This window comes from Crocodylus porosus, unplaced genomic scaffold (assembly GCF_001723895.1).
Source record: "Crocodylus porosus isolate Cpor-Errol unplaced genomic scaffold, CroPor_comp1, whole genome shotgun sequence".
Taxonomy (NCBI): Eukaryota; Metazoa; Chordata; order Crocodylia; family Crocodylidae; genus Crocodylus; species Crocodylus porosus.
This window is the reverse complement of record NW_017728948.1, coordinates 34008452-34030426: the sequence shown is the minus strand read 5'-3', so window position 1 is coordinate 34030426 and position 21975 is coordinate 34008452. Positions and strand designations below refer to the sequence as shown.

At 42.1% G+C, this 21975-nt stretch overlaps 1 protein-coding gene across 1 annotated transcript in view; it reads left to right on the top strand.

Moving 5' to 3' along the window:
* The first annotated feature begins 1846 nt into the window (after positions 1-1846).
* Positions 1847-21975, top strand: part of CCDC149 (coiled-coil domain containing 149) — an 83384-nt gene continuing 63255 nt past the window's right edge. The window contains 3 exon segments of the mRNA XM_019552721.1: positions 1847-1931; positions 9393-9554; positions 10060-10098. Of these exon segments, the coding sequence (XP_019408266.1) occupies positions 9495-9554; positions 10060-10098 (99 nt within the window). The 5' untranslated portion in view covers positions 1847-1931; positions 9393-9494.

Below are 21975 nucleotides of genomic sequence, written 5' to 3'. Positions count from 1 at the left end.
TACTGGGGGTATTGACTGTCTTCATTGAAAGTTCAACACTAGTCCTAAAATAATGCTGCTTTGACAAATGTTCACATCTGTAGTGTTTTCCACTGAATATAAGGAAAAAGGAATCCACAAACTAGAGTGGCTGCTTTGCATTTCTTCAGCTGGCTTCTTCCTCAAAGTTTTCAGGAGCTTGTAGAGATTGACACTGGATTTAATTCTAAAGATGCTTCTTTTTGCCTGCCACCTCCCCAGGCATATGGTGTTCTCTGGGATATACTTACAATTACTAATATGCATCTGTGCTTCCTAGAATTAGCCTGAAGGATTTTGGACCCCATTTGCATCTGTTCCTTTGAGATAAACTGTGAAGGACAAGACTGTCCACCGGTAAAAAAGCTACTCCTCACCTGTTAACTGTGTCATGTCTGACAGTTGAACAGTTCTGAATCTGTGCAGTAGAAGGCAGCAGTATGCATGTGCCCCTTTAATGCCACGTCAATAGGAAAGTTGAAGTTAAGTGTTGGAAACTAAACCTAATGTGTGGTTATTAAGCAATAGCTAGTATTGACATATCTAAACACTCCAATCTTGGAAACTGGATAAGAAGGGCAAGTAGGACTGATTTCTATTTTGTGGTAAGCAGAATGTGCAGATGTCAACCTACCCTATTAGTGCCATGAGTTCTGTAACAGCAGGGAAACCCTAATTGCTACAGGGTAGAGCAAAATGGAACAGATGTTCCAGGGACCCTAAATGACTGGGCAAGGAATATGGCACTTGTCATTTGAAAAGGATCATGGAAATGGCGACAGCCTAGTAATATGATACATGAGTACCAGAGTTCTCAGGGGTACAAAGAGGCGGTACAGAGAGTTGGAAGCTGAGGTGCATAGAGTGCCCTCCAGGAGGTACGCCTTTGTGATTGCTGCAGCCTTGCCTGATCTCTGAGAGTGTCCACTGAAGGCAGCCTAGGCTTGACTTCCGGAACAGCGGGAAGCCCAAGCTCCTGCCACCTCTGAAACCCCAGCCTTTCAATCTCACCTTCCCTGGTTCTTGCTGGTCCTGACTCTAAAAGTAAGCATCCAGTTCCACTCCAGAAAAAGAGGAACGGGATGACCCAGTGCAGCCCACAGTTCCAGGAAGCACGGCAAACAGTCTCTTCGGTGAAAGGACTCTGGTTGGATGTCACTGGGCTAAAGAAACTAAGGAAATACTTTTTCTTATGCTTCCAGGCAGTTCCAGGTGGTGCCAAGCTGCTTGTTTCCAACCTGCCCTCCCATTGTCACATATGTCTTCTCTGGATCCCTCTTGGTTGTTGGACATCTCATCTCAGTTGAAATGTCAACAAAGTAATTGAAGGCTCTGCTGATGCTGTAGGTCCATCTTATCTTATCCTGTACATAACCACCTCAGGCACTTAAGCCTTCAGTCTCAGTGGACATGCTAATGAGAGAAACCGAATCATGCAATATTATCATGTAAACACAGTTAACGTAGAAATAACATTATAAAACCTGTAGTACATCACATGGGGTAACAAGAGAAGGTGAGACATGAATATCATATCTTTTCCTGCTGTGTTCCAGGATAGGAAAAAGAGACCCAGTGGGTATGATGAGTATTGAAGGGTGAGCAGTGGAAATGGGCAGTGGAATTTGTTTAATTAAAACTCAAGAGGCAGGGAACTGCAAGAAGAGGGGCTAATATCGTGGGGAGGCAGCTGACAAACCTGAAGGGACTCCTTTATCCTTGGCTTTAGTGACATCATATGCCAAAAACTTTTAAATATTTTTTTTTTTGGTAGATAGCCCTTTAATTATGTGTTCCTTATTTTCTGGATACCTGATTGTTAAGGTACATTGCACCCAGCACTGGAGCTCAGTATTTCTGAACCCAGACTTCAGGCTTCTCAGGAGGGGCATGCAGTCACTAAAGCACCCAAGGTTAGTGAGTATCTTTGTAAATTCTGTTGTTAATTTTCTGTCCCTCAGTTCCTCATTTATAAAATAGGCATAATATCACATGAGGTAGAAGTGGCTAGAATCTGTTGTCTGAAAGATCTGATTTTTATCATTTGAGTTCTTGAGCACAGAAATAGTAATGGATGAAGTTAACACGTTTCAAGACATCTGTATGATGTCATACTAGAATGTAGGAGGTTCATCTGATTTTTGAAGGGTTGAGAACACCCAAAATGCACAGTGATGCATCAGTTTGGATAAGTTTACAGTGATGCATAAGTTAGTCACGGATGATATCATTAGTTTTGCCCTTAACACATTATTTTTATGTTAATTAGTGGCAAGAAGGGAAATACCAAAGTGTAGAGCTAGTCGTTTACACAAATGCAGTCTGTAGTGTTTTTTCTAAATTGTTTTAGGATATGAACTTTGCCATGGGTTCATTGAAAAAGTCTAAAATCTTGACAGTGGCCCAGCCTTTTCAGATTATTAGACCATGTCTGTATGGTAGTTAATGAGATCTAACTGGATTTGTCACTAAAAATAACTATGGACAAATAGTAAGTGTTTGATGTAGAGGGTGACCTTGGAGCAGTTTAACTCTCATGTAATGTCAGTCTCTTACTTAATTTCACTAAAGCAGTTATCTGGTTGTAAAGCAGTTCAGGCAGTAATGTAGTATGTCATATATATTCTTTTAATTATTATGATCTTCCTTGTGGCAATTATAATTTACTTTATTGGAGATAACAGTAAATTGGTAGATAAAAGTCTCTGGACAGATAAAATTGTACTTTTCCTATCTTTTTAAATTGTGACTAGAGCAGCTAGTTCATGGTTAACTTTTTTGTTTCTTATGTTAAAAGTGAAGCTTTGCTGGGTTTAAGAAACAATTTAATGAAATTTTTCAAAGGACATGTGCCTGAGAGCATGGTATAAAATGTTTCAAAGTATTTTATAATACATTACAGAATTCCTTTTGTTTGCCTCACTGGTTGCTCAGTATATACTATACATAGCCTTTTTTCTTCAAACTGAGAGGATGAATTCTCCAGTATTTACATAAACAGAAGCACCTTTGAAGATTTTTCCTACAGAACATATTTAAAATTACCCCTGTTGCTTCCTTTGTTCAAATCAAACTACAGTATCAAAGTCTGTGTGGTTCTTTCTCTTAATTCACATCATGTTAAGTCTGCTTGTCTCACTTGTTTCTTCATATTTCTCTGGGGCTTAGTTATTTCCCTAAATACCCTTTCTCTTGGTATTCTGATGGTTTTACTAATTTTTTAGCCATTATTGATATATTTGTATTTTTACATTGAAAAGCATATGCATTGTACAGCATCTGTCATGCCTGCTTTGAATTCCATCTCAATGTAATTTGTTTTTCCCTCAGAAACTATAATATATTGGAATTAGGTATATGGTTTTGAAGAATAATCAAATTTAGGAGGATAATCTGTTGGTGTAGATTTTTATTCTTGGAAGTCCACAGATGCAAACTCTTATACTATATTACATGATTAAAAAAAATCTATTTAACAAAGCCAGTGTTACATCAAAAGATAAACTGTTTAGAAAAAATAACTTTTAACAGATTTTATGGTAGAATCTAGATACCACAATGATGAGCAAAGGTAAAATGCCTACACAGAAATATCAGGCCACCTTCTCCCATAGGTCTTGTCATTGTAATATAATTCACCAAGTCAGAGTACTCCTTGCATTATGTGCAGAAGGCATCATTATCTTTTCTCATTTGGACCATGAACACAATTGTTACCACCACCTGTTTATGGTTCAGTAATTGTCAGTCTAATTTTTAAGGGAGAACTACCTCCTCCCCATGCAAGGCGAAGTATTCTTTCATGCTGTGAGTACATACGTAATGGAGGTCTGTCATGTATGGCAGGATCAATATTTGTTTTGCATTTGATCTATTTTTATTGGGTGAGAATACAAATTTTGTACAGCAGTTATCTGCCACAGGCTACGGTGTAGTTTTTGTAACTAGTATATTTTTCTTTTAATGCAGTTGTACATTCTGAAAGCATTAATCTTAATGCTAGCTTACCCAGGTAGCAAAGGTAATGCTCAGAAGTACATGCTTGTTGTGTACATTTTCAAAAATGAGCAGTATAGTTGTGAGTCCCAGGGAAAGTGTGAGTCCCTTAAACTGAATGGGGGAGGCAGCCTAGTGACAGAGGATGCAGAAAAGGCTGAAGCACTCAGTGTCTTTTTCATCTCAGTCTTTGCAGGCCAGGTCAGCTCCCAGACTGCTACACCAGACAGCACATCTTGGGGAAAAGGTGAGCAGCCAAGTGTGGTGAAAGAACAGGTTAGGGACTATTTAGAAAAGCTGGACATGTACAAATCCATGGGGCCAGAAGTATCTGAGGGTGCTGAGGGATTTGGCCAGAGTGTTTGCAGAGCCACTGGCCATCATCTTTGAAAACCCATGGCGATTGGGAGAGTGCCCAGATGATTTAAAAATGGTAAATATAGTGCCCATCTTTAAGAAAGGGAAATAGGAGGGTCCAGGGAACTACAGACCAGTTAGCCTCACCTTAGTCCCTGGAAAAATAATGGAGCAGGTCATCAAGGAATCCATTTCTGAGCACTTGGAGGAGATGAAAGTGATTAGGAACAGTCAGCATGGATTCACCAAGGGCAAGTTATGCCTGAAAAAATTGATTGCTTTCTACGATGAGATGACTAGTTTTGTGGATGTGGGGTGACCAGTGGATGTGGTATATCTTGATTAGCAAGGCTTTTGATACGGTCTTTCACAATCTTACAGGCAAGATAAGGAAGTACAGGTTGGATGAACGGACTGTAAGGTAGATAGGAAGCTGGCTGGATTGTAAGGCTCAGCAGGTAGTGATTAATAGTTTGTCTAGTTGGCAGCCAGTGTCAAATGGAGTGATTCGGGAGTCGGTCCTGAGGCTGGTTTTGTTCGATATCTTCATCAGTAACCCAGAAGATGGCATAGAGTGCATCTGCAACAAATTTATAGATGACACCAACCTGGGATGCGGGGAGTGGTAGATACGCTGGAGGGTAGGGTTAGGATTCAGAGAGACCTAGACAAATTGGAGGACTGGACCAAAAGAAATCTCATGAGGTTCAACAAGGACAAGTGAAAAGTCTTACATTTAGGACAGAACAGTTCCATGCACTGGTACAGGCTGAGGACTGACTGGCTGGGCAGCAGCTCTGCAGAAAAGGACTTGGGGGTTACACTGGACAATAAGTTGCATATTAGCCAACGGTGTGCTTGTGTTGTCAAGAAGGCTAACAGCATACTGGGCTGCATTGATAGGAGTGCTGCCAGCAGGTCAAGGGAATTGATTATTCCCCTCTATTCAGCACTGGAGAGGCCACATCTGGAGTACTGTGTCCAGTTTTGGGTTCCCCACTACAGAAGGGATGTGGACAAATTGGATAGAGGCCAACGAAAATGGTTAGGGGGCTGGGGTACAAGACTTATGAGGAGAGGATGAGGGAACTGGGCTTATTTAGAGAAGAGAAAACTGAGAGGGGATTTAATGGTAGCCTTCAACTACCTGAAGCGTAGTTCCAAAGAGAATGGAGCTAGACTGTTCTCAGTGGTGGCAGATAAGGTTAGATATTAGGAAAAACTTTCTCAGTGGGAGGGTAGTAAAACACTGAAACAGATTACCCAGAGAGGTTGTGGTATTTCCATCCTTGCAGGTTTTTAAGACCCAAGTAGAGAAAGCTTGACTGAGATGATCTAGTTTGGGATGGTCCTGATTTGACTAGGGGGTTGGACTAAATGACCTCCTGAGGGCTCTTCCAGCCCTAATTTTGTATGATTCTATGAATATCCTGTTTTACAAGGTATGGTGAGCTGACTACATGCAGTATTCCCTTCCTTTCAGGTCTTAAAAGAAGTGGAGGACTATGAAAGGAAGGAAAGAAACTAACTCACTCTCCATGGACAGATATCTCACTTTCATTTCAATTTTTTTCTCCCTGTGTAGGTTATTAGCCAAATTGTTGGAGAAAGGCTTGTGATAGAGTGGAGTTGGGGACTCCTGAAAGGCAGGGGAAAGTAATTTTGAAAGTAAATTTACTTATCAATATTAGGTATATTTTTAATTCCTTCCACCTATCTTCTCCTGTACTGTGGATAATTATATCACACATATGGAAACAGTTCACTATTAATTTGGTATTGTTGTGCCCTACAGCTGAAGCCAAAATTTTCTGCTTTTGTTGTTAATTTCCAGAATAAATTGATACAGAGAATCTTATCAATTTTTTAAAAGTGGCTTGGGAGAGAAACAGGAAATGGCTAAGTAAAATTGATTTTCCAAGATTAGAACTGTATACAATGTACTTATATATACACTTATAACACTTATGCATTGACAGTGTTAAAGTTTAATTTGGGATGTATTCTGTGTTGTTGGTTCTTTTGTCAGGGGACTTGCTATTCATACTGTATCCATAAAGGCACAAATACATAGGTACAGTTGCCTTCATAAAGTCAGTGCCAAGGCAGCATAATCTAAAACATTTGACAGGATTTCAGCTTCAATGCTGCTAGGAATAAAATTAATCCAAGGTAGTAGTGTCCTCTCTAGGAGCTCAAATCCATCTTGGAATAGCTTTTTGTTCCCCTTTTTGTTGTTTGCAACTAAGCATTTACCATTTTTGGAAAACACTGGCTGCATTCATGTACCAAGAATCTCTCTCCATTTCTCATTTATTTGAAGTTGAGGTTAACAAAGTCAATTCCAAGCAAGTAGTAATATATGAGTAATGATTTTTGTCCTGAAGAACAGCCCAGAACAGTGTGGAAGTGCTGATGCTCTTCCTTTGTAGAAGAGCCCATAATAACAAAGTATTCTTGTCAGAGTATATAATGAAACTATAAATTGTTTTCATTAATGCTACAGTATTTGGTCTTTTACTGAGCACATTTGACATGTATTTAGTGCCACATCTCATACAAATATCAGATGGTATAAAATATGAAATAGAAATATAGCACTTTAGCATAGGTGCTTTCTCTAATGGTAGCCCAAATTGTGAAATGAAAGCAAGTTGCCTAAAATTTTTGAGAAATAAAATTCAGTTACTGAAGGAAGATAGGACAGAGACATTACACATATAACATCTGCATGTCTTGCACATTCTCCTTAAACTTAAGGGCTCAGGGAAAAGTAATCAGGTAGACTAGTTTATGAAAACAGAGGTGTGTCTGCCTGACATGATGCAGTGCCATGCCAAGACAGCTGAAGTAGCTTGGGTACCAGAAGCAGTATGGTTGTATTGACATGGGGTGAAAATTGGCCATTTTTGCAGTTTTTAACTGCATCATGCTCTACACATGCATGTTTTTTTTTATGTTTTACGATGAGTTTGCTACATTGCAAACTAAGCCACATCTGCAGGTAGTTTAGTTTGCAACATAGCTATGTGTAATGTTGAAACCTTTGACAGCTTGCCCCCACCCCCAAACGGGAGAGGCAGGCTAAAAACAGAAGCAGTGAAGGGCCTGATCCTCTTTTTTAACGCCCCCCCCTTCCCCCCCCCCTCTCCTGCAGCAGGGGAACAAGCTGCTGGTGGGCTGAGCTACCCCTGAGCTGAGGAGGACCCCAGTTCTTCCTTCAGCAGTGGCAGTGCTCCCTGGGACCGCCCAGGCTCTGGCTCAGGGAACAGTTGGATCAGGCTGGGTGCTGGCTGTGATCTGGGACAGCACCTGCCTGCTAGCCACCTGCCCAGGCAGCCCTAGGGGGCATCACTGCAAAGGAGGGAAGATCCAGGGCCCCTGCAGCTCAGGGCCTGCCAGCAGCTCACCCCCCAGGCACCAGAGAGGCAGGCAGGTTCTGTGAAGAGAAAAAAAAAAAGGATCAGGTACCTCCCCACTGTTTTTTTGTTTTTGTTTCTGTTTTGATTTCAGCTGAGCCTGTAGCTGCTACTGGGCCATGCAGCCCCTGAGCTGTAGTGGGGGCCTGGTCCTTCCCTCCATAGCAGTGGCAGTGCCACCTGGGACTGGCCAGGTGGGGTGGTAGCTGCACGGGTGCTGCCCCAGCTTGCAGGATGCACCTGCCAGATCCATCTCTTCCCTATGCAGGCTTCATTGGTAGGGAGGGGCCTGATCCTTTTTTTCCCCCCCCGCCTATCTCTCTCGTGGCCAGGAGGAATGCTGGCAGTGGGCTCTGAGCTGTGGGGGCCCCGGACCTTCCCTCCATGATGGCGGTGCCCCCCAGGCAGCACCTGTCCACTAGCAGCCCACCCAGGTGGTCCCGGGGGAGACACGGGCAGGCTCCGCAAACCCCTTCTCCAAAACACGTAGGATTGGATTCCTCACTGTAACTACGATGGAAGCCCCAAAACTGAAACAGTGGATTTTTAATTATTGCAATTAAAAACCCACTGTTTCAATTTGGGGGACTAAACCTCTGTCATGCGTACAAGTGATCATGGTGCTCTGTTCAGTCTGATTAACCCTACAGGAAAGCTGGTTGTGTTGGCATTTGTTGAGTGCCATGTCTAATGCACTGTTATCTTGCTTCAGGTAACTGGGTCAGCTTGAGTTTTTTCTGTACATCACTGTATTTTTGTGCTCCTTGGCTTTCCAAGCAGGGAAGAATGGCACAGCAGGAGTTCAGGAAAGGACTGCCACATCTGGCACTTAAGTACTTTTCTTTTCATATCCTGTGTAAGCCCCTTGTGACATTTTTGCTTCAAGTTGCTGAGTGACTTGGCAAAACTTTTATTTTGTCCCCTGTCTTGCTGACTTGCTAGGGAAGCTTCTATAAGGTTGTACCTTATAGAAGAATTGCCTTTGATTGTTATCCCTGACTATAAAACATTTGTTTTTATTTACAGTGAGCTTTCATGAATGTACCAGACTAGATTGAATCAGAAATAGGTCTAGGGTCTTATGCTTATGGTGCATACCATTCTTTTCCTTTCTTTGACTCAGGGTGGTTTTTAAGGTATATATTGTTGAAGCTGAGGGAGTTGCTGATAACATGGTTACATACCAAGCATGGTTCCCAGGGACCTATGGGGTTAATGAAGAAGCAAAGGGCCTCTGTCAAAGCTTCTTTCTTACAGTTGTTCCCCAAGGTACTGGGGATTTTACTGGACTTTTTTATGGAAGGAATGGGGGGGAAATGACCAGAAATTTCAGACTACAATTTTAAACTATTGGGACTTCTTTTCCTAAATAGCAGGAGAGAATCTGGCCCTAAGAGAATCCTAGGACTCTCTATCTTCCCAGTAATCCACCCATACTAAAGGCTTCAGTTTTCTCTTGGAAAGATGCTCACGAAGGCAAACTTTTGATTCCCAAACAACTACTCTTAAAATCCTGTTTTTGAATAGATGGCAAATGGCTGTTCAGTCCAGCACTGCTTGTAAGCAGCTTGTACAGTAACCTTCTTTTTTTCACCCTTTTAGTATCTGGTGTGTAAAAGGAAGCTTGAAAGCAAAAAGGAAGCTTTGTTAATCCTTTCCAAAGAGCTGGACACATGTCAACAGGAAAGAGACCAGTACAAGCTTATGGCCAATCAGTTGCGAGAACGACATCAATCACTGAAGAAGAAATACCGAGAGCTGATCGTACGTTGTTTTATAAACATTCCATAACTTGGTCAAGAATTAAACCTAGATTTGCAAAGAGCGTGCTCCTTTTATGAATGCAATGCTTGCTATATAAATTATTGGTTCCTGGTTTGCAATAGTATTTCTAGATGTATGATCGAGATTCCATTATTTTTCATTAGTTAACTGGTGATGCAGTTGTTGTTATATAATGCACAAACAAAAAGACAGTTTCTGGCCTGAGGAGATTAGCATGCCATACCCCTATTTCAAATTTAACCGCAGTATTGTTATGCCACAGTAACTATTGTACCCTTATGGAAAACAATGTAGCACCCTTATATAATGACTTGCTATTTTTAGCAATGTAGGTAAATAAATCTGTGTTAAAATCTTTGACAGGGAACCAGTTTTAAAATTTGGATTGAAAATGTTTTATATATGTAAAAAGTTTAGCAACTAATATAATTTTGTTACTGGTTTCAGAAAAAGTTGATAGTAAAATGAGTCTCTCTCTTTATAGGATGGGGATCCATCTCTTCCCCCTGAAAAGAAGAAACAGGTAGGCTTATTATCTTTTTTTTCATTTTTGTGTGTATTTCACAGACAAGTTTTGTGAAAAAAATTGCAAGAATTCCCTCAGTTACATCAGAGAAGCCAATAAAAAAAAAATATTTTAAAGCAGGCATTTCAGTTCCTTGAAAGAACATACAGTCTTTTAAGTAGTGACTCATTTTGTTTTCTGAGCACAGAAAATGAAAATGGTTCTGACTTTTTTTCATTTATGCCCAAAACTGAAATCAGCAGGTATGTAGGTCTGTGATTACTTTTTTGTTGTTTGTTTTTTTGTATTAGGATCGTAATCCAGGTGCACAGAAAAAAGCACTGTGGCCTTGGTATCTGTTTGACCATCTGTTCCTTTTTGGGCCTTACCTGTATATGAAGCTCTGTGCCTTCTCAGAATTTAATTTAGCATGTAAATTCCAGGCAATGAAATTCTTAAGCCATATACCCCAAAAAGCAAGTCAGCCCCTTCCCCCCTCCAAATATGGGATTTTTTTACTTCAAAAAATCTTGGTTTTTATTTTTAAAGTCAATCCCTAAAATATGGATTTTTTTATTTGCCTTTTGTTTTTTCTAGTACTTAAGGGCTACTCATGTCACACTCCCAGCCTCTTAGTAGTTTATTGTCTAACATATGGTTAAGTAGTTAGAGAACTGCACTAGGAAATCAGAGCAAGTCAGGTTCAAACTCCTGACCTAGAACCTGTGTCTCCTGCTTCCTAGGTGAATTCCCTACCAACTCTAGCAGGAGTAGTAGAATCACAGTCTGTGCCTAAGTGCTAAAAATGCCACTTATACAGCTGAGTAGCAGCTGTATGACTATGTAAAGGGTAATAGAATCTGGCCCCAGTGGCAGCCTTTATTCTGTTGAATGTGTGGTTCTGTCGAATTCTACTACTGTGGGAATAGCAGCTCCACAAGTGTTATGTCAGTGGTGAAGAAGGACCTGGTCTGTATTCTCTCCCCTCTGTAATATAACAATTACTGCAGGAATTGTGCTTTTCTGGGAGAAGGGGACTGTGCCAGCGGGTATTTGGATGCTTTAGCCAGAAGGGAGAATTGTACCTTTATTATCTCTGTATATGCAGAAATATGAGGAGGGGAGCATTGTATTATACATTCTACCATTGCCATGGTTATTTGAATGACTTTCCATAGGTCCCTGACTGGCCTTTTCACAGGTTGGGGCTTTGTCCCTTCCTGTGGAAAATAATCAGTAGTGTATCAAAGTGCAAAGAGGCCCTCCAACCACAGGCATGTGTCTTGGGAGTTGAGGACTATTCAGTGAACTTGGGTGCTTTGCACACACTTAATGGATCAGAGCTTTCACTCTGCTGTCCTTCCCAGGCTGGCACTTGGCTGGCACTTGGTTCTTGTCATTTTGCTAGAATGCGGGTGTCAAAGCCTTGTAATTAAAATTGGCCATGGCATAAGACCACAGTTGCTGCTTCAGGCACTGTAAGGATGCTAATATAATTCACTGATGTTGAATTCAGTCATTAAAAAGAAAAAAAGTAGCATCAACCCCCAGCATGGGTTATATTGAACTGTTGACTTTTAGGCAACTTTTGTTTATCTGAACATGGAACAAGCCCATGTAGACTCGTGTTCTGCTGCTGCTATAATTGAAGAGTGTTCTCTGAAAAGTCATGCATGAGAAATAGCTGAGATTATGAGGGAAGTGATGCAGTTGAACATATACACAAATATCCCTCACCCCAACAGCTCTGGCTCAGTCCCTAAAATAAGGATGCATAACATACAATCCATGTATATATCCTCCCAGAATAATATCACTGTGCCTGCAAGTTGGCCTGGTTGTGGATACACTTAGGTGGGTTTCTGCTAGAAAATGCATATTATAAGTGGGCCTCAATACAAGGCAGCTTAAGTCTGCATTTGCAATCTATGACAGTTAGGTAAGACTGCTTACAAATACTTAACAGTCAACAGAATGATCTAGTGAGAAGACTTTTGTAGAAACCCACACGCTATCTTAACACTTGTCTACAATAAATGATAGAAGTACACTCTTACCTACACTTAAAGGGGCTTTCTTATAGGTTGCTCCCCAAGGGATATATATGACACTTGACGTTATGCTTTAATCATCTGTTAGTACATTCTTTATACCAACAGTCCCCCAAGAATTGTGCCTGTTGCATAAAAAGGCACACGCTTAAACACCCTGGTGGAGTTTAAAAGGACCGTTCCAAAGATCAGTTTTATTATGGGAATTAATTCTTTATGAAAGGATAAAAAATAATAAAGTTATTAATATCTTTCCACTGCTGTTGTAAATATATTTATGGTCCAGTGTTTTCTGTGATACACAGAAAAAAAAGAAGTCCCCAGTCTTTTTGTGCTCTTCCCATTTCTGGCTGGTTTTTCACTCAGTTTGTGGCCAAACCAATTTCAGCTTCGTTTTTTGGTTTATAAACATGAAGACCCTGAGCCTGCATTGAGTTCAGCTTGATTCGTATACAAATTACCTTCTGAATGGACCCAAAATTTGAAATACTGAAAAATTGCTCTCCACACAACTTTTACACCAGAAAGTAAGTTAAAAGTAACTGAAGGGCCCTGTCTATACATTACACTTAAGGCATGATTAATCAGTTAATCATGCCTTAAGTTGTGACCAAGCTACGCGTTCAGTCAATTAATGGCATGATAAAACAAGCATAAGCTGCAGTTTCATAAATTCATAGATGTAGGGTCAGAAGGGACCTTGTAGATCTTCTAGTCTGACCCCCTGCCCTGGGTAGGAGGGAAAACTGGGCTCAAATGACCCCAGCCAGGTAAACGTCGAGCCTCCTCTTAAAGACCCCCAGGATAGGAGCCATCACCACTTCCCTTGGAAGTTGGTTCCAGATCCTAGCTGCCCTGACTGTGAAGTAATGCCTTCGGATGTCTAGTCTAAACCTACTCTCTAGTGACTTATGGCTGTTATTCCTTTTTATTCCGGGAGGCACTCGGGGGAACAAGGTCTCTCCCAAACCCTGCTGGCCCCCCCTAGTAAGTGTATAGATGGGCACCAGGTCCCCTCTCAGCCTTCTCTTGTGAAGGCTGAACAGGTTAAGGTCCTGTAGCCTCTCCTCATAGGATCTGCCCTGCTGTCCCCGGATCATACGAGTGGCCCTCCTTTGGACCCTCTCAATGCTGTCCACATCCCTCCTGAAGTGTGGTGCCCAGAACTGGATGCAGTACTCCAGCTGCGGCCTGATCAGTGTCACAAAAAGGGGGAGGATCACCTCCTTGGCCCTTCTTGTGATGCATCTGTGGATGCAGGACAAGGTACAGTTAGTCTTACTGACCATGTTCTCGCATTGTTGGCCCATGTTCATCTTGGACTCAATAATGACTCCAGGGTCTCTTTCTGCCACAGTCAGCTGTCTGTGACGGTTGTGGAATTCAACAGAATGTGTGTAATAATTATGTGGCTCTTCTTATCACACCATTAATTGAATATGTGGCCAAGTGCTCCCCTATGGCTTCAAGCCTCATCAACTGAGGGGCTCCCACCCACAGAGGTGCACCACCCACATCTGATGAGCCTCGCAGCGGGGCCAGTGTTCCATTGATGTCCTGGCTGGGAGCCTCATTTGCTGATGAGGCTTCTAGCTAGGATCAGTGTTCCACACGCTAACCCCGCTACGAGCCTCCTCAGCTGCAGGGCTTGCTGCAGTGGGAGCCTTTGCAGAGGGGAGTCTGGGATTGCATTCTGTTGTATCACAATTCCAGGCTGCCCCTGCACCAGCAGTAAGGTGCGACAGGATCTGATTCTTGATCCCAGTCATGCCTTGTACCATCTTCCTTGAAATAAAATATGTGGATGGAAAAATTACTGTGACAGGGACCATGCTCTGCAAACACTTGCTTGTTTAATTTATCCTTAATGAGACTTTTCATATTGAGTGAAAGGGACTATATCCCATGAGTAAAGTTACATGCACAGACTTTTGCAAGATCGGGGCATATGTTAATATTTGTGCTTAAAGAGGGGGAGTTGTTTTGGTTTGGTTATTTTTGCTTTGGGTTGTTTTTAGGAATCAAAATTAGATTAAATTCTTAGCCAGTGCAAGTACTGATAAGGTGCAATATCTGATAGATACTTTGCTCTTTTATGGCAGTGAGAAAATCATTTTTAATACTCTGTAGTCAGTTTGTGTGTGTGTGTGCACGCGCATGCATGCATGCATGCACACACAGGTTTGTTCCACTCATTGAGCAACAAAAACAAGTATGCTAATGCAAGCGTAGTATCTATTTGAGTGGAACTGTAAGAAGTTGTAAATAACATACATGTGTGCGTGTGTTTGTGTGATAAAACTTCCTGCCTTGAACACATCCCTGGACACATCACTATGCAGTCATGACTAGAATCCTACCTGTTACATGTTTTGTGCACACATGCATCACATTAGATTTAGTACAAGCTGGAGTCAATAGAGCCTTCCCAAATCGAATGTGCGGTATCTTTAAGGAATGAATGTTGGTCTGTTAAACACCCTCAGTGAGGCACTAGGAAATCCTTGCTCTACCACAGCTTCCCCAGTAAATTACTTCTCTAGAAGTACCACAAGTTTGTGATTCATGCTTCTGAGTCTTAGCTCCTTCAACTAGTGAAATTCCTTTACCTGTTGAATCGCGAACATACCTTTTAGGGAAACTGGATTAATTTTGTGCTGTATCTATTTACTGGTATTTGGTTTTTTGTTTTCACAAAATAATTTCTGGAGATTGTGGCTTACGTGTCTAAGTTGAAGTTACTCATGTTACTCTCATCTGTTTGGCCAATCAAGGACATCTTGATGGAGTAGCAGGATAGGAAATCCATCCATGTTGCTAGAGGAGTATTTATCATGATTCGTGAACCCTTGTGACTTCAAACAGCGTAAAGTATCACCTAGTTCCAGGCAAGTAATGGCAATACCTAGGAACCCTGGTTAGATGTGCTCAGCTGAATTAATGGCTTTCTGCAGTTCCAAACAACTCCTCTGTCCACTGGGGATGTAGTATCAAATGCTTTTGCATCCCTTGTTCTTGTAGAAAAGATGAGGGGAAACTAAACAGGCACATAACATTTGTCCTGGTAGCATCAAACTGACCCTGAATAGACATGGTCCTTAACTGTTGAAATTCTCAAGCCCAATCCCATCAGTCTGAAACTCTGGTATGAGATCTTTATTAACAGCAGGGCACCCTGTTTTATATTGACTATGAGGCTTTCCTCTGACAACTTGATTGTATGGTATCTGTGAGGAAATGACCATATTCGATTGGCTATCAGAAAAGCCTTATATTCCTAAATAGAAAAAGCATGTAGTGTGGTCTAAGATCTGTGCAGCTCCTTTATTTAATATTTTAGCTGCTTGACTGATATCTTCACTTTTCAGAATTCAGCTTAAAAACAGATTCCATCCAGGTATGCCTTATGGCCCTTTCTAACTATAGTGAATTAGTCGAACACTGATTAGTGGTACTGCAATGCCCTGTTAGATTCATAAGTTTTGTTGGTGTTTTGCTTAAAAAGCTAAGACTTATGAGCGAAAATCTGCAAAATAACATCTTCTGAGAAGTGGCACTAACAAGTAAGCACTAATTCCTTATCTACCTCACAGGGATGTTGTGAAGATTGATTAATGTGATTTCCCTCCACTCTTTTAAGGGGGTTGGTATGAAGATAAAAAGCACTACTTCTCTGCCAAAGTAGGCCTAGCAGCTTTGTTCTGGCTTGTAGATGTATGGCTGACTTAGTGCAAGTGGGTAGGTGGAAAACAGCAAGATGATTTGTCCTTGGAATGCATCAGAGGGCATTCTTTTTGCAGATTTCCAAGGGCACCTGCTAGAAGACTCCAGGCAACAGGGTGGAGAGACTTTGGTTCCTGTAGATCTTAAGTGGGACAGAGAGGTGGTATGTCAGTAGTGTTGTGGGCAAAGAGCTGACATTTTTAGCACTGTAGTAAGTCTTGTTCTGTAGGATGGCACTTAAAAAGATGCAGGATAAAAAGAAAATGTGTATTAATAAAAGGTGGAAAGTTGAGCCTAACAGTCATGTTAATAGCAGCTTTAAAATCTAGGGGCTCGTTTCAGATCCTGCCATTCACCACGTTTTCTCTCCTTCACTTTCAACATTTTATTTTGCTGGCATTGAGAGAACCCTTCCCAAAGAGTAAATTTGAATCTCCTGGGAAAAACAAACTGATGTTAATTAGTCATCATACTAAGAATGCTGTAGGGATTGTGTTTGCTTTTTCATGTTGTGCTTAAGGCAAAATTGCCCATCTCAAAATCTGAAAACAATTACAGTGACTCCTATGAAGCAATCAAATGAGAGGATTTTCTCTGGGCCAATGTCAATGCTTTTAAACAGAAATGATTTATTCTGCCTTTAGCTAAGTCAGAGTACTAGTAAAAAATACCTGATCTAGTGTGCACTGTATGATAGGTATATGGGGACCATTGAATGCTCTGTTTGAGCAGTATTTCTGCGAGATTGTTTTCACCTTTCCTGATGGTGATGCTGAAGTCCTCATTTCTTATTTGGGGTGCAAGTGAGATGCTAAGAACAAGCTTGTGGGTTAAAAAAAGTGGCATCTTAAAGGAGGCTACAGCTGCTGCCTACCTGTGTTTCTCTTGTCAGCTGTTACCAGGCAGGATGGATTTGGCTGGTAACATATAATGCTGCTCTGTATGTGACTAGAGCTGACATGTAAAAGATTTCTTGCTCGATAAGCAAAAAAAATGTCTGTACATCTATCTGTAGTATTGTTCTTTGATTTTTATATTTATTGCCATAAAGAGTTTAGTAGGAAAAAAAGTCCATAATCCATCATTAATCAGCTCTCTAGCTACAAAAAAATCCCGGCCTGTATTCCAGAATTGCAGTATTGAAAGTTATCCATAGGGGTGTCAAAGTAAGCAAGCCTTTTTTGTCTCATTTCATTTTGCTAAACATTGGCAGGTTTTGGCTGATGTATTTTCAAGAGCTTAGATCCTCCTGCCTTTAGACCACAGCCTTGTTTTTAACCTCAGTTGATTATTAGAAGTCTGCTTTTTTTTTTTTTCTGCCACCCCCATCTGCCTTCTCTTCCGCCCCCTCTCCCCCATGTGACATCTGGTAGGTGTATTTTGTTTGATACATCCAGGTCATGGTAGCTTCAGAAGAATTCTGGAGAAAGACAGTGGGTGGTTTCTATCACATACTAAAAAACACATTAAGCTTAGTTTCCATAATAAGAAAATAGTAGTGCTAGCAGAGGTCATCAATTTTTGTAGCTTGCAGCGAATGGGGGATGTTGGTAAGCAAAGCAGGTTTTACTGTATTAACTCAGCCATCATCATCATACAAAAGCATTGAAGGAGAAACTGCAATTAAATTTGCTATCAATCACACTCCCCAAGTGTGCTAGGTGTTCCATCAATTTTTTTTTCCTGTTTTTCTTCTAGTCTGGTATATGTTTGTTGAAGGTGTGGCTCTAAGAAACAGAAATGCTGTAAGGCAGTGGTGCTCAACCTTTTTTGTCCAGTGGGCCAGATGGGCAGTGCCTGGTTCATCCACAGGCCAGATCCAGCCAGCATTCCTAAGTCAGGTGCCCAGTCGGTCACAGTGGGCACCATCTGGCTGTGTGGAGGTGGACAAGGGGCAGGCCAGCTCCAACAGCCCCACAGGGGAAAGGAGCTTGTCCCAACCCATGGAGATGGGGATGGACCTGGCCCTGTGAGGGAGGGGCTCAGGTTTTAACCTGGCCCTACAGGGAAGGAATGGGGCATGGCTCAGCTCTGTGGAGGGAAAGGAGGGTATGGCTAGTTCCCAGCCCAGTCCCAGGGTGGGAATGGAGCATGGTCCAGCCCCAGTGGGAGGGAAGGGGATATGGCCAAGTCCTGTGCGGCATGGGGCATGGCCTGGTCCTGCTAGGAGAGAAGGGGGCATAGTTCAGCCCCAATCCAGAAGCGAGGAAGGTGTGGCCTGGCCCTTCAGGGACAGGCTTGCAACCACATAGGGTTTGGGGATTTGGGAGCAGGGACGGTGGCCATATTAACAGTCACTGCTCCCCTGCCGTCAAACTTCCTGATCCACAGGGAGCACCATGGGCCAGATGCAATGGCTCCATCTGGCTGTGTGGAGGGGGATGAAAAACCTTATAGCAGGTTGAGCACCCCGATGTAAGGTTTTAACACAGAAAAGGGTTTCATTTACACACTTTTGTTTGTAGTCATTATAGGTATTTTTAGATCTTTCCTTTCCTTCCCACATTGTTGTCTCCCTCCTTTCTTCCACTTCCAGCCCCTGCTCTCCCTCTTTTTCCTTCTCCTCCGCTGTACCTCCCCCCACCCAAAGAAAGATAACCCACCATCTTTTCAAGCAGTGTCTAAAGGTAGGAGGATTTCTTGAGTGTCACGTAAGATTTATGTGCCAGAGAATTGAGAGGTACATTAAAGGCTGTGCTACTATCCATCATTTTTACAGTAGTCTGAAGGAAAATAACATTTTTCTGTGTGGCTACATTTTGAGAAACTGTTAAAGGTATCAAATTCAAGGAGAGTGGAATGTTCCAGGGATTGCTACTTGGCTGTAGCATCTTTTCTTCTTGTTGTCATTTGGTTCAAATTCTGCTTTGGTCAGTAATGAATAAAAAACCACTGCTGCCTGACATCATTCACTGTCCTGTATTTTAACTTGTAACATTTTTACTAGTGACTTCAGGTGGTTATGCATGCTCAAGGCCAAGCCCTTTTCCACCATTCATCTCCCTCCCACCCTAAAATTTAGAGTACTTTTCTGTAAATCTTTTTGTGTGCGTTTCATGTCTCTGCTTACACTCTGCATGATGCTCACTCCTTGGCTTCATCTCTGATTCATATTCCCTTACTCCTGATACATAACAGAAACCTCTCATGCTGCACTCCATGTCCTCCACTTTTTCCTTCCCAGCCCCAAGCAGAATCTCTGTATATAGTGATAACAACTGTTTTGGTCAGGATTGGCAGGAAATGGAAGTGGAGGATTTTTTTAGGTCTGGATGTGTTCTTAGGTCTGGACCTTCTCTGCTCAGATTGTGAATATTAACATTCCATAGATTTCATAGACATTTGGGCTGGAAGGGACGCCGGAGGATCATCGAGTCCATGCCCCTGCCCCAGGGGCAGGAAGTCAGCAGGGATCATAGGATCCCACCAAGATAAGCAGCAAGATAAGTGTCTTGAAGGCATTCAAAGTGGGTGCCTCCGGCATCAGTCTATTCCAAAGCTTTGGGGGCTCGGACAGTGAAGAAGTTCTTTCTTATGTCCAGCCTGAATCAGTCGCGGCAGAGTTTGTGACCGTTTGATCTTGTCATCCCTTGGGGCGCTCTGGTGAACAGACATTCCCCCAGATCCTGATGAGCACCCCTGATAAACTTATAGGTGGCCATCAGATCGCCACTGAGCCTGTGCTTTTCCAGGATGAAGAGTCCCATGGCTCTCAGCCTCTCATCATAAGGTCTGTTTTCCTGACCTTTGATCATGCACGTGGCACTTCTCTGGACTCTCTCAAGCTTTTCCACATCCTTTTTGAATTGTGGAACCCAAAACTGGACGCAGTACTCCAGCTGCAGCCTCATCAAGGCCAAGTACAACAGGAGAATGATGTCCCGGGATTTGCTTGAGAAGCATCTATAGATGCAAGCCAGTGTTTTACTCACTTTACTAACCTCAGCATCACATTGAAGGCTCGTGTTCATCTTGTGGTCAGTCATGACCCGCAAGTCCCTTTTATCTGTAGTGCTAACCAGCATAGCACTGCCGAGCCTATAAGTATGCTGCAGGTTTTTTCTCCCAAGGTGGAGAACCTTGCATTTTTCGGTATTGAACACCATCAGATTCTCATCCGCCCATTTCATGAGCCTGTCAAGATCTGCCTGGATCACCCTCCTGTCCTCAGGTGTGGATGCTTTACCCCAGCGTTTGGTGTCGTTGGCAAACTTGGCCAGTCCACTTTTGACACCAATGTCCACATTGATGAAGATGTTAAATAGTATAGGCCCTAGGACAGAGCCTTGAGGGACCCCACTGGTGACCATGCACCAAGATGATTGGCTTCCGTCAACCACCACCCTCTGGGTCCTAACACGGATCCAATTTTCCAGCCAGCAGATCATGGTGAGGTCGAGGCTGCAGATAGCCAGTTTAGCCATTTCTTAGGGCTGAGGCCCCTGGCAGACTTACACGACCAGTTAATTGTGTCTTAAGTAGTAACCTGGCCACATGTTCAAGCAGTCAATGACATGATAAAGCAGGGAATAAACCACAAAGTTATTACACAAAATACATGTAATAACTTTGTGGCTGGTGTCCTCCATCCTGCCTTAAATAGAATATGTGGCATCTCCCAGCCTCGGGAGCACACAGGAGCTTTCAAGATTTTGGTGCAGTTCCAAGGCTGGGAGTTCTAGTCATCTGATTGGGTCTTGGCTGCCATGTACTCCCCTGGCTGGAAGAACCATTCAGCTAATAAGCCATGGATTGGTCAAGGATTCTGATGCATTTTAGTGTTTAGGAGCACCAGTCAGCAAACAGGTGCTCCAAGCCACAGGAGCACTGGGCCCATGTCTTGCTACTTGCTGGTGCAAGGATCCCAGGCACCCCCTGCACTGGCAATAGGGCACAATTGGGATCTTATCCTTGATGTAGTATGGCAGGAGATGTGATTGTTGGGATGGCAGATCAGATCCTGTTATGCCTTAATCGAACTTCTGCTAGAAGACTGAGGTACCTAAGTTATGTCATCTGCCTTTTCCGAGAGCCCAAAAATATGTTGAAAGACAGCAGAGACTGACAGAACTTCAGAAAAATTTCTTAAAGTTTGGCAGTTGACTGGGTGTTGGAGACTAGTATTATCCAGTCTCTTATATTAAATAAATAGTTGAAGTTTGAGATTTGGAATAGTTTTTGTTGTTGTTGTTGTTGTTGTTTTGGTTTTTTTTTAATTTTTCACTATTTTGTAGTAGACAAGTGTTCTTGCAGTAGTAAAAGGCCACTGTACTCTAAAGTTTTAGTTTTTTTTTCTTTTCCCCCCACAAAAGTATATCAAGACAGGTGAGAGTTAAATAATTTGGTAGAGAATCAAACAGTAGAAGGAGATGTAAATAGATCAAACATTTATGATATCCATCTTCTTTAGAATTAAAAGCATCCTTCAAAGAAAGTAAGAAAAGCATAGCTGACATTTTAATAACTTTCAAAGCAATATTCAGTAATAATTAGTAGGGCTGTGCAAAGCTTGGACTTAATATTCGTTTTGACAAATATTTGACATTCGACCTTGAAAAGTGAAAGTCGAGTTGAATAGCAGCTGGTTGAATAGCTGTCGAATCGAATACCGGAAGTCGAATATTAACAGCGTGGGTCAAATATTCGTCTTGCCTATACTGGATTCCCTGTGGGGGGAAAAAAATAGGAAAGTAAGGGAAGGGAGGGGGAGAGGGGAAAAGAGTGCTTTCATGACTGACGTGTGGCTGGCCAGTGACCTGTCAGCATTCTCTGAAGTCCCTTCCAATCCCAGTGCTCTGGGGGAGGGCTAGAGAAAATGCATAAAAGGCAGCAGTTTTTCAGCTCCCCTGCTTTCTGCCTTGGGGTCAGTTTCTGAGCTGCTGGTGTTCTCCAGCACCTCTGCATCAGACCACGATGGCTGGAAGCCCTGATCTTGAACAAATTCCCTGCTTGCAACGGTAGCAACAGGGATTTCTGAGAACTTGGTGCTTTTATTTTATAACTACTTTTCATATTAGTTTACGCTTGTATTGGATAGGGTTAGTAGTAGCCTAGGATCTATTCTGTATACAGGAATTTAGCTTATATATATATTTTTTAATACATCATTCATTCTTTCCAC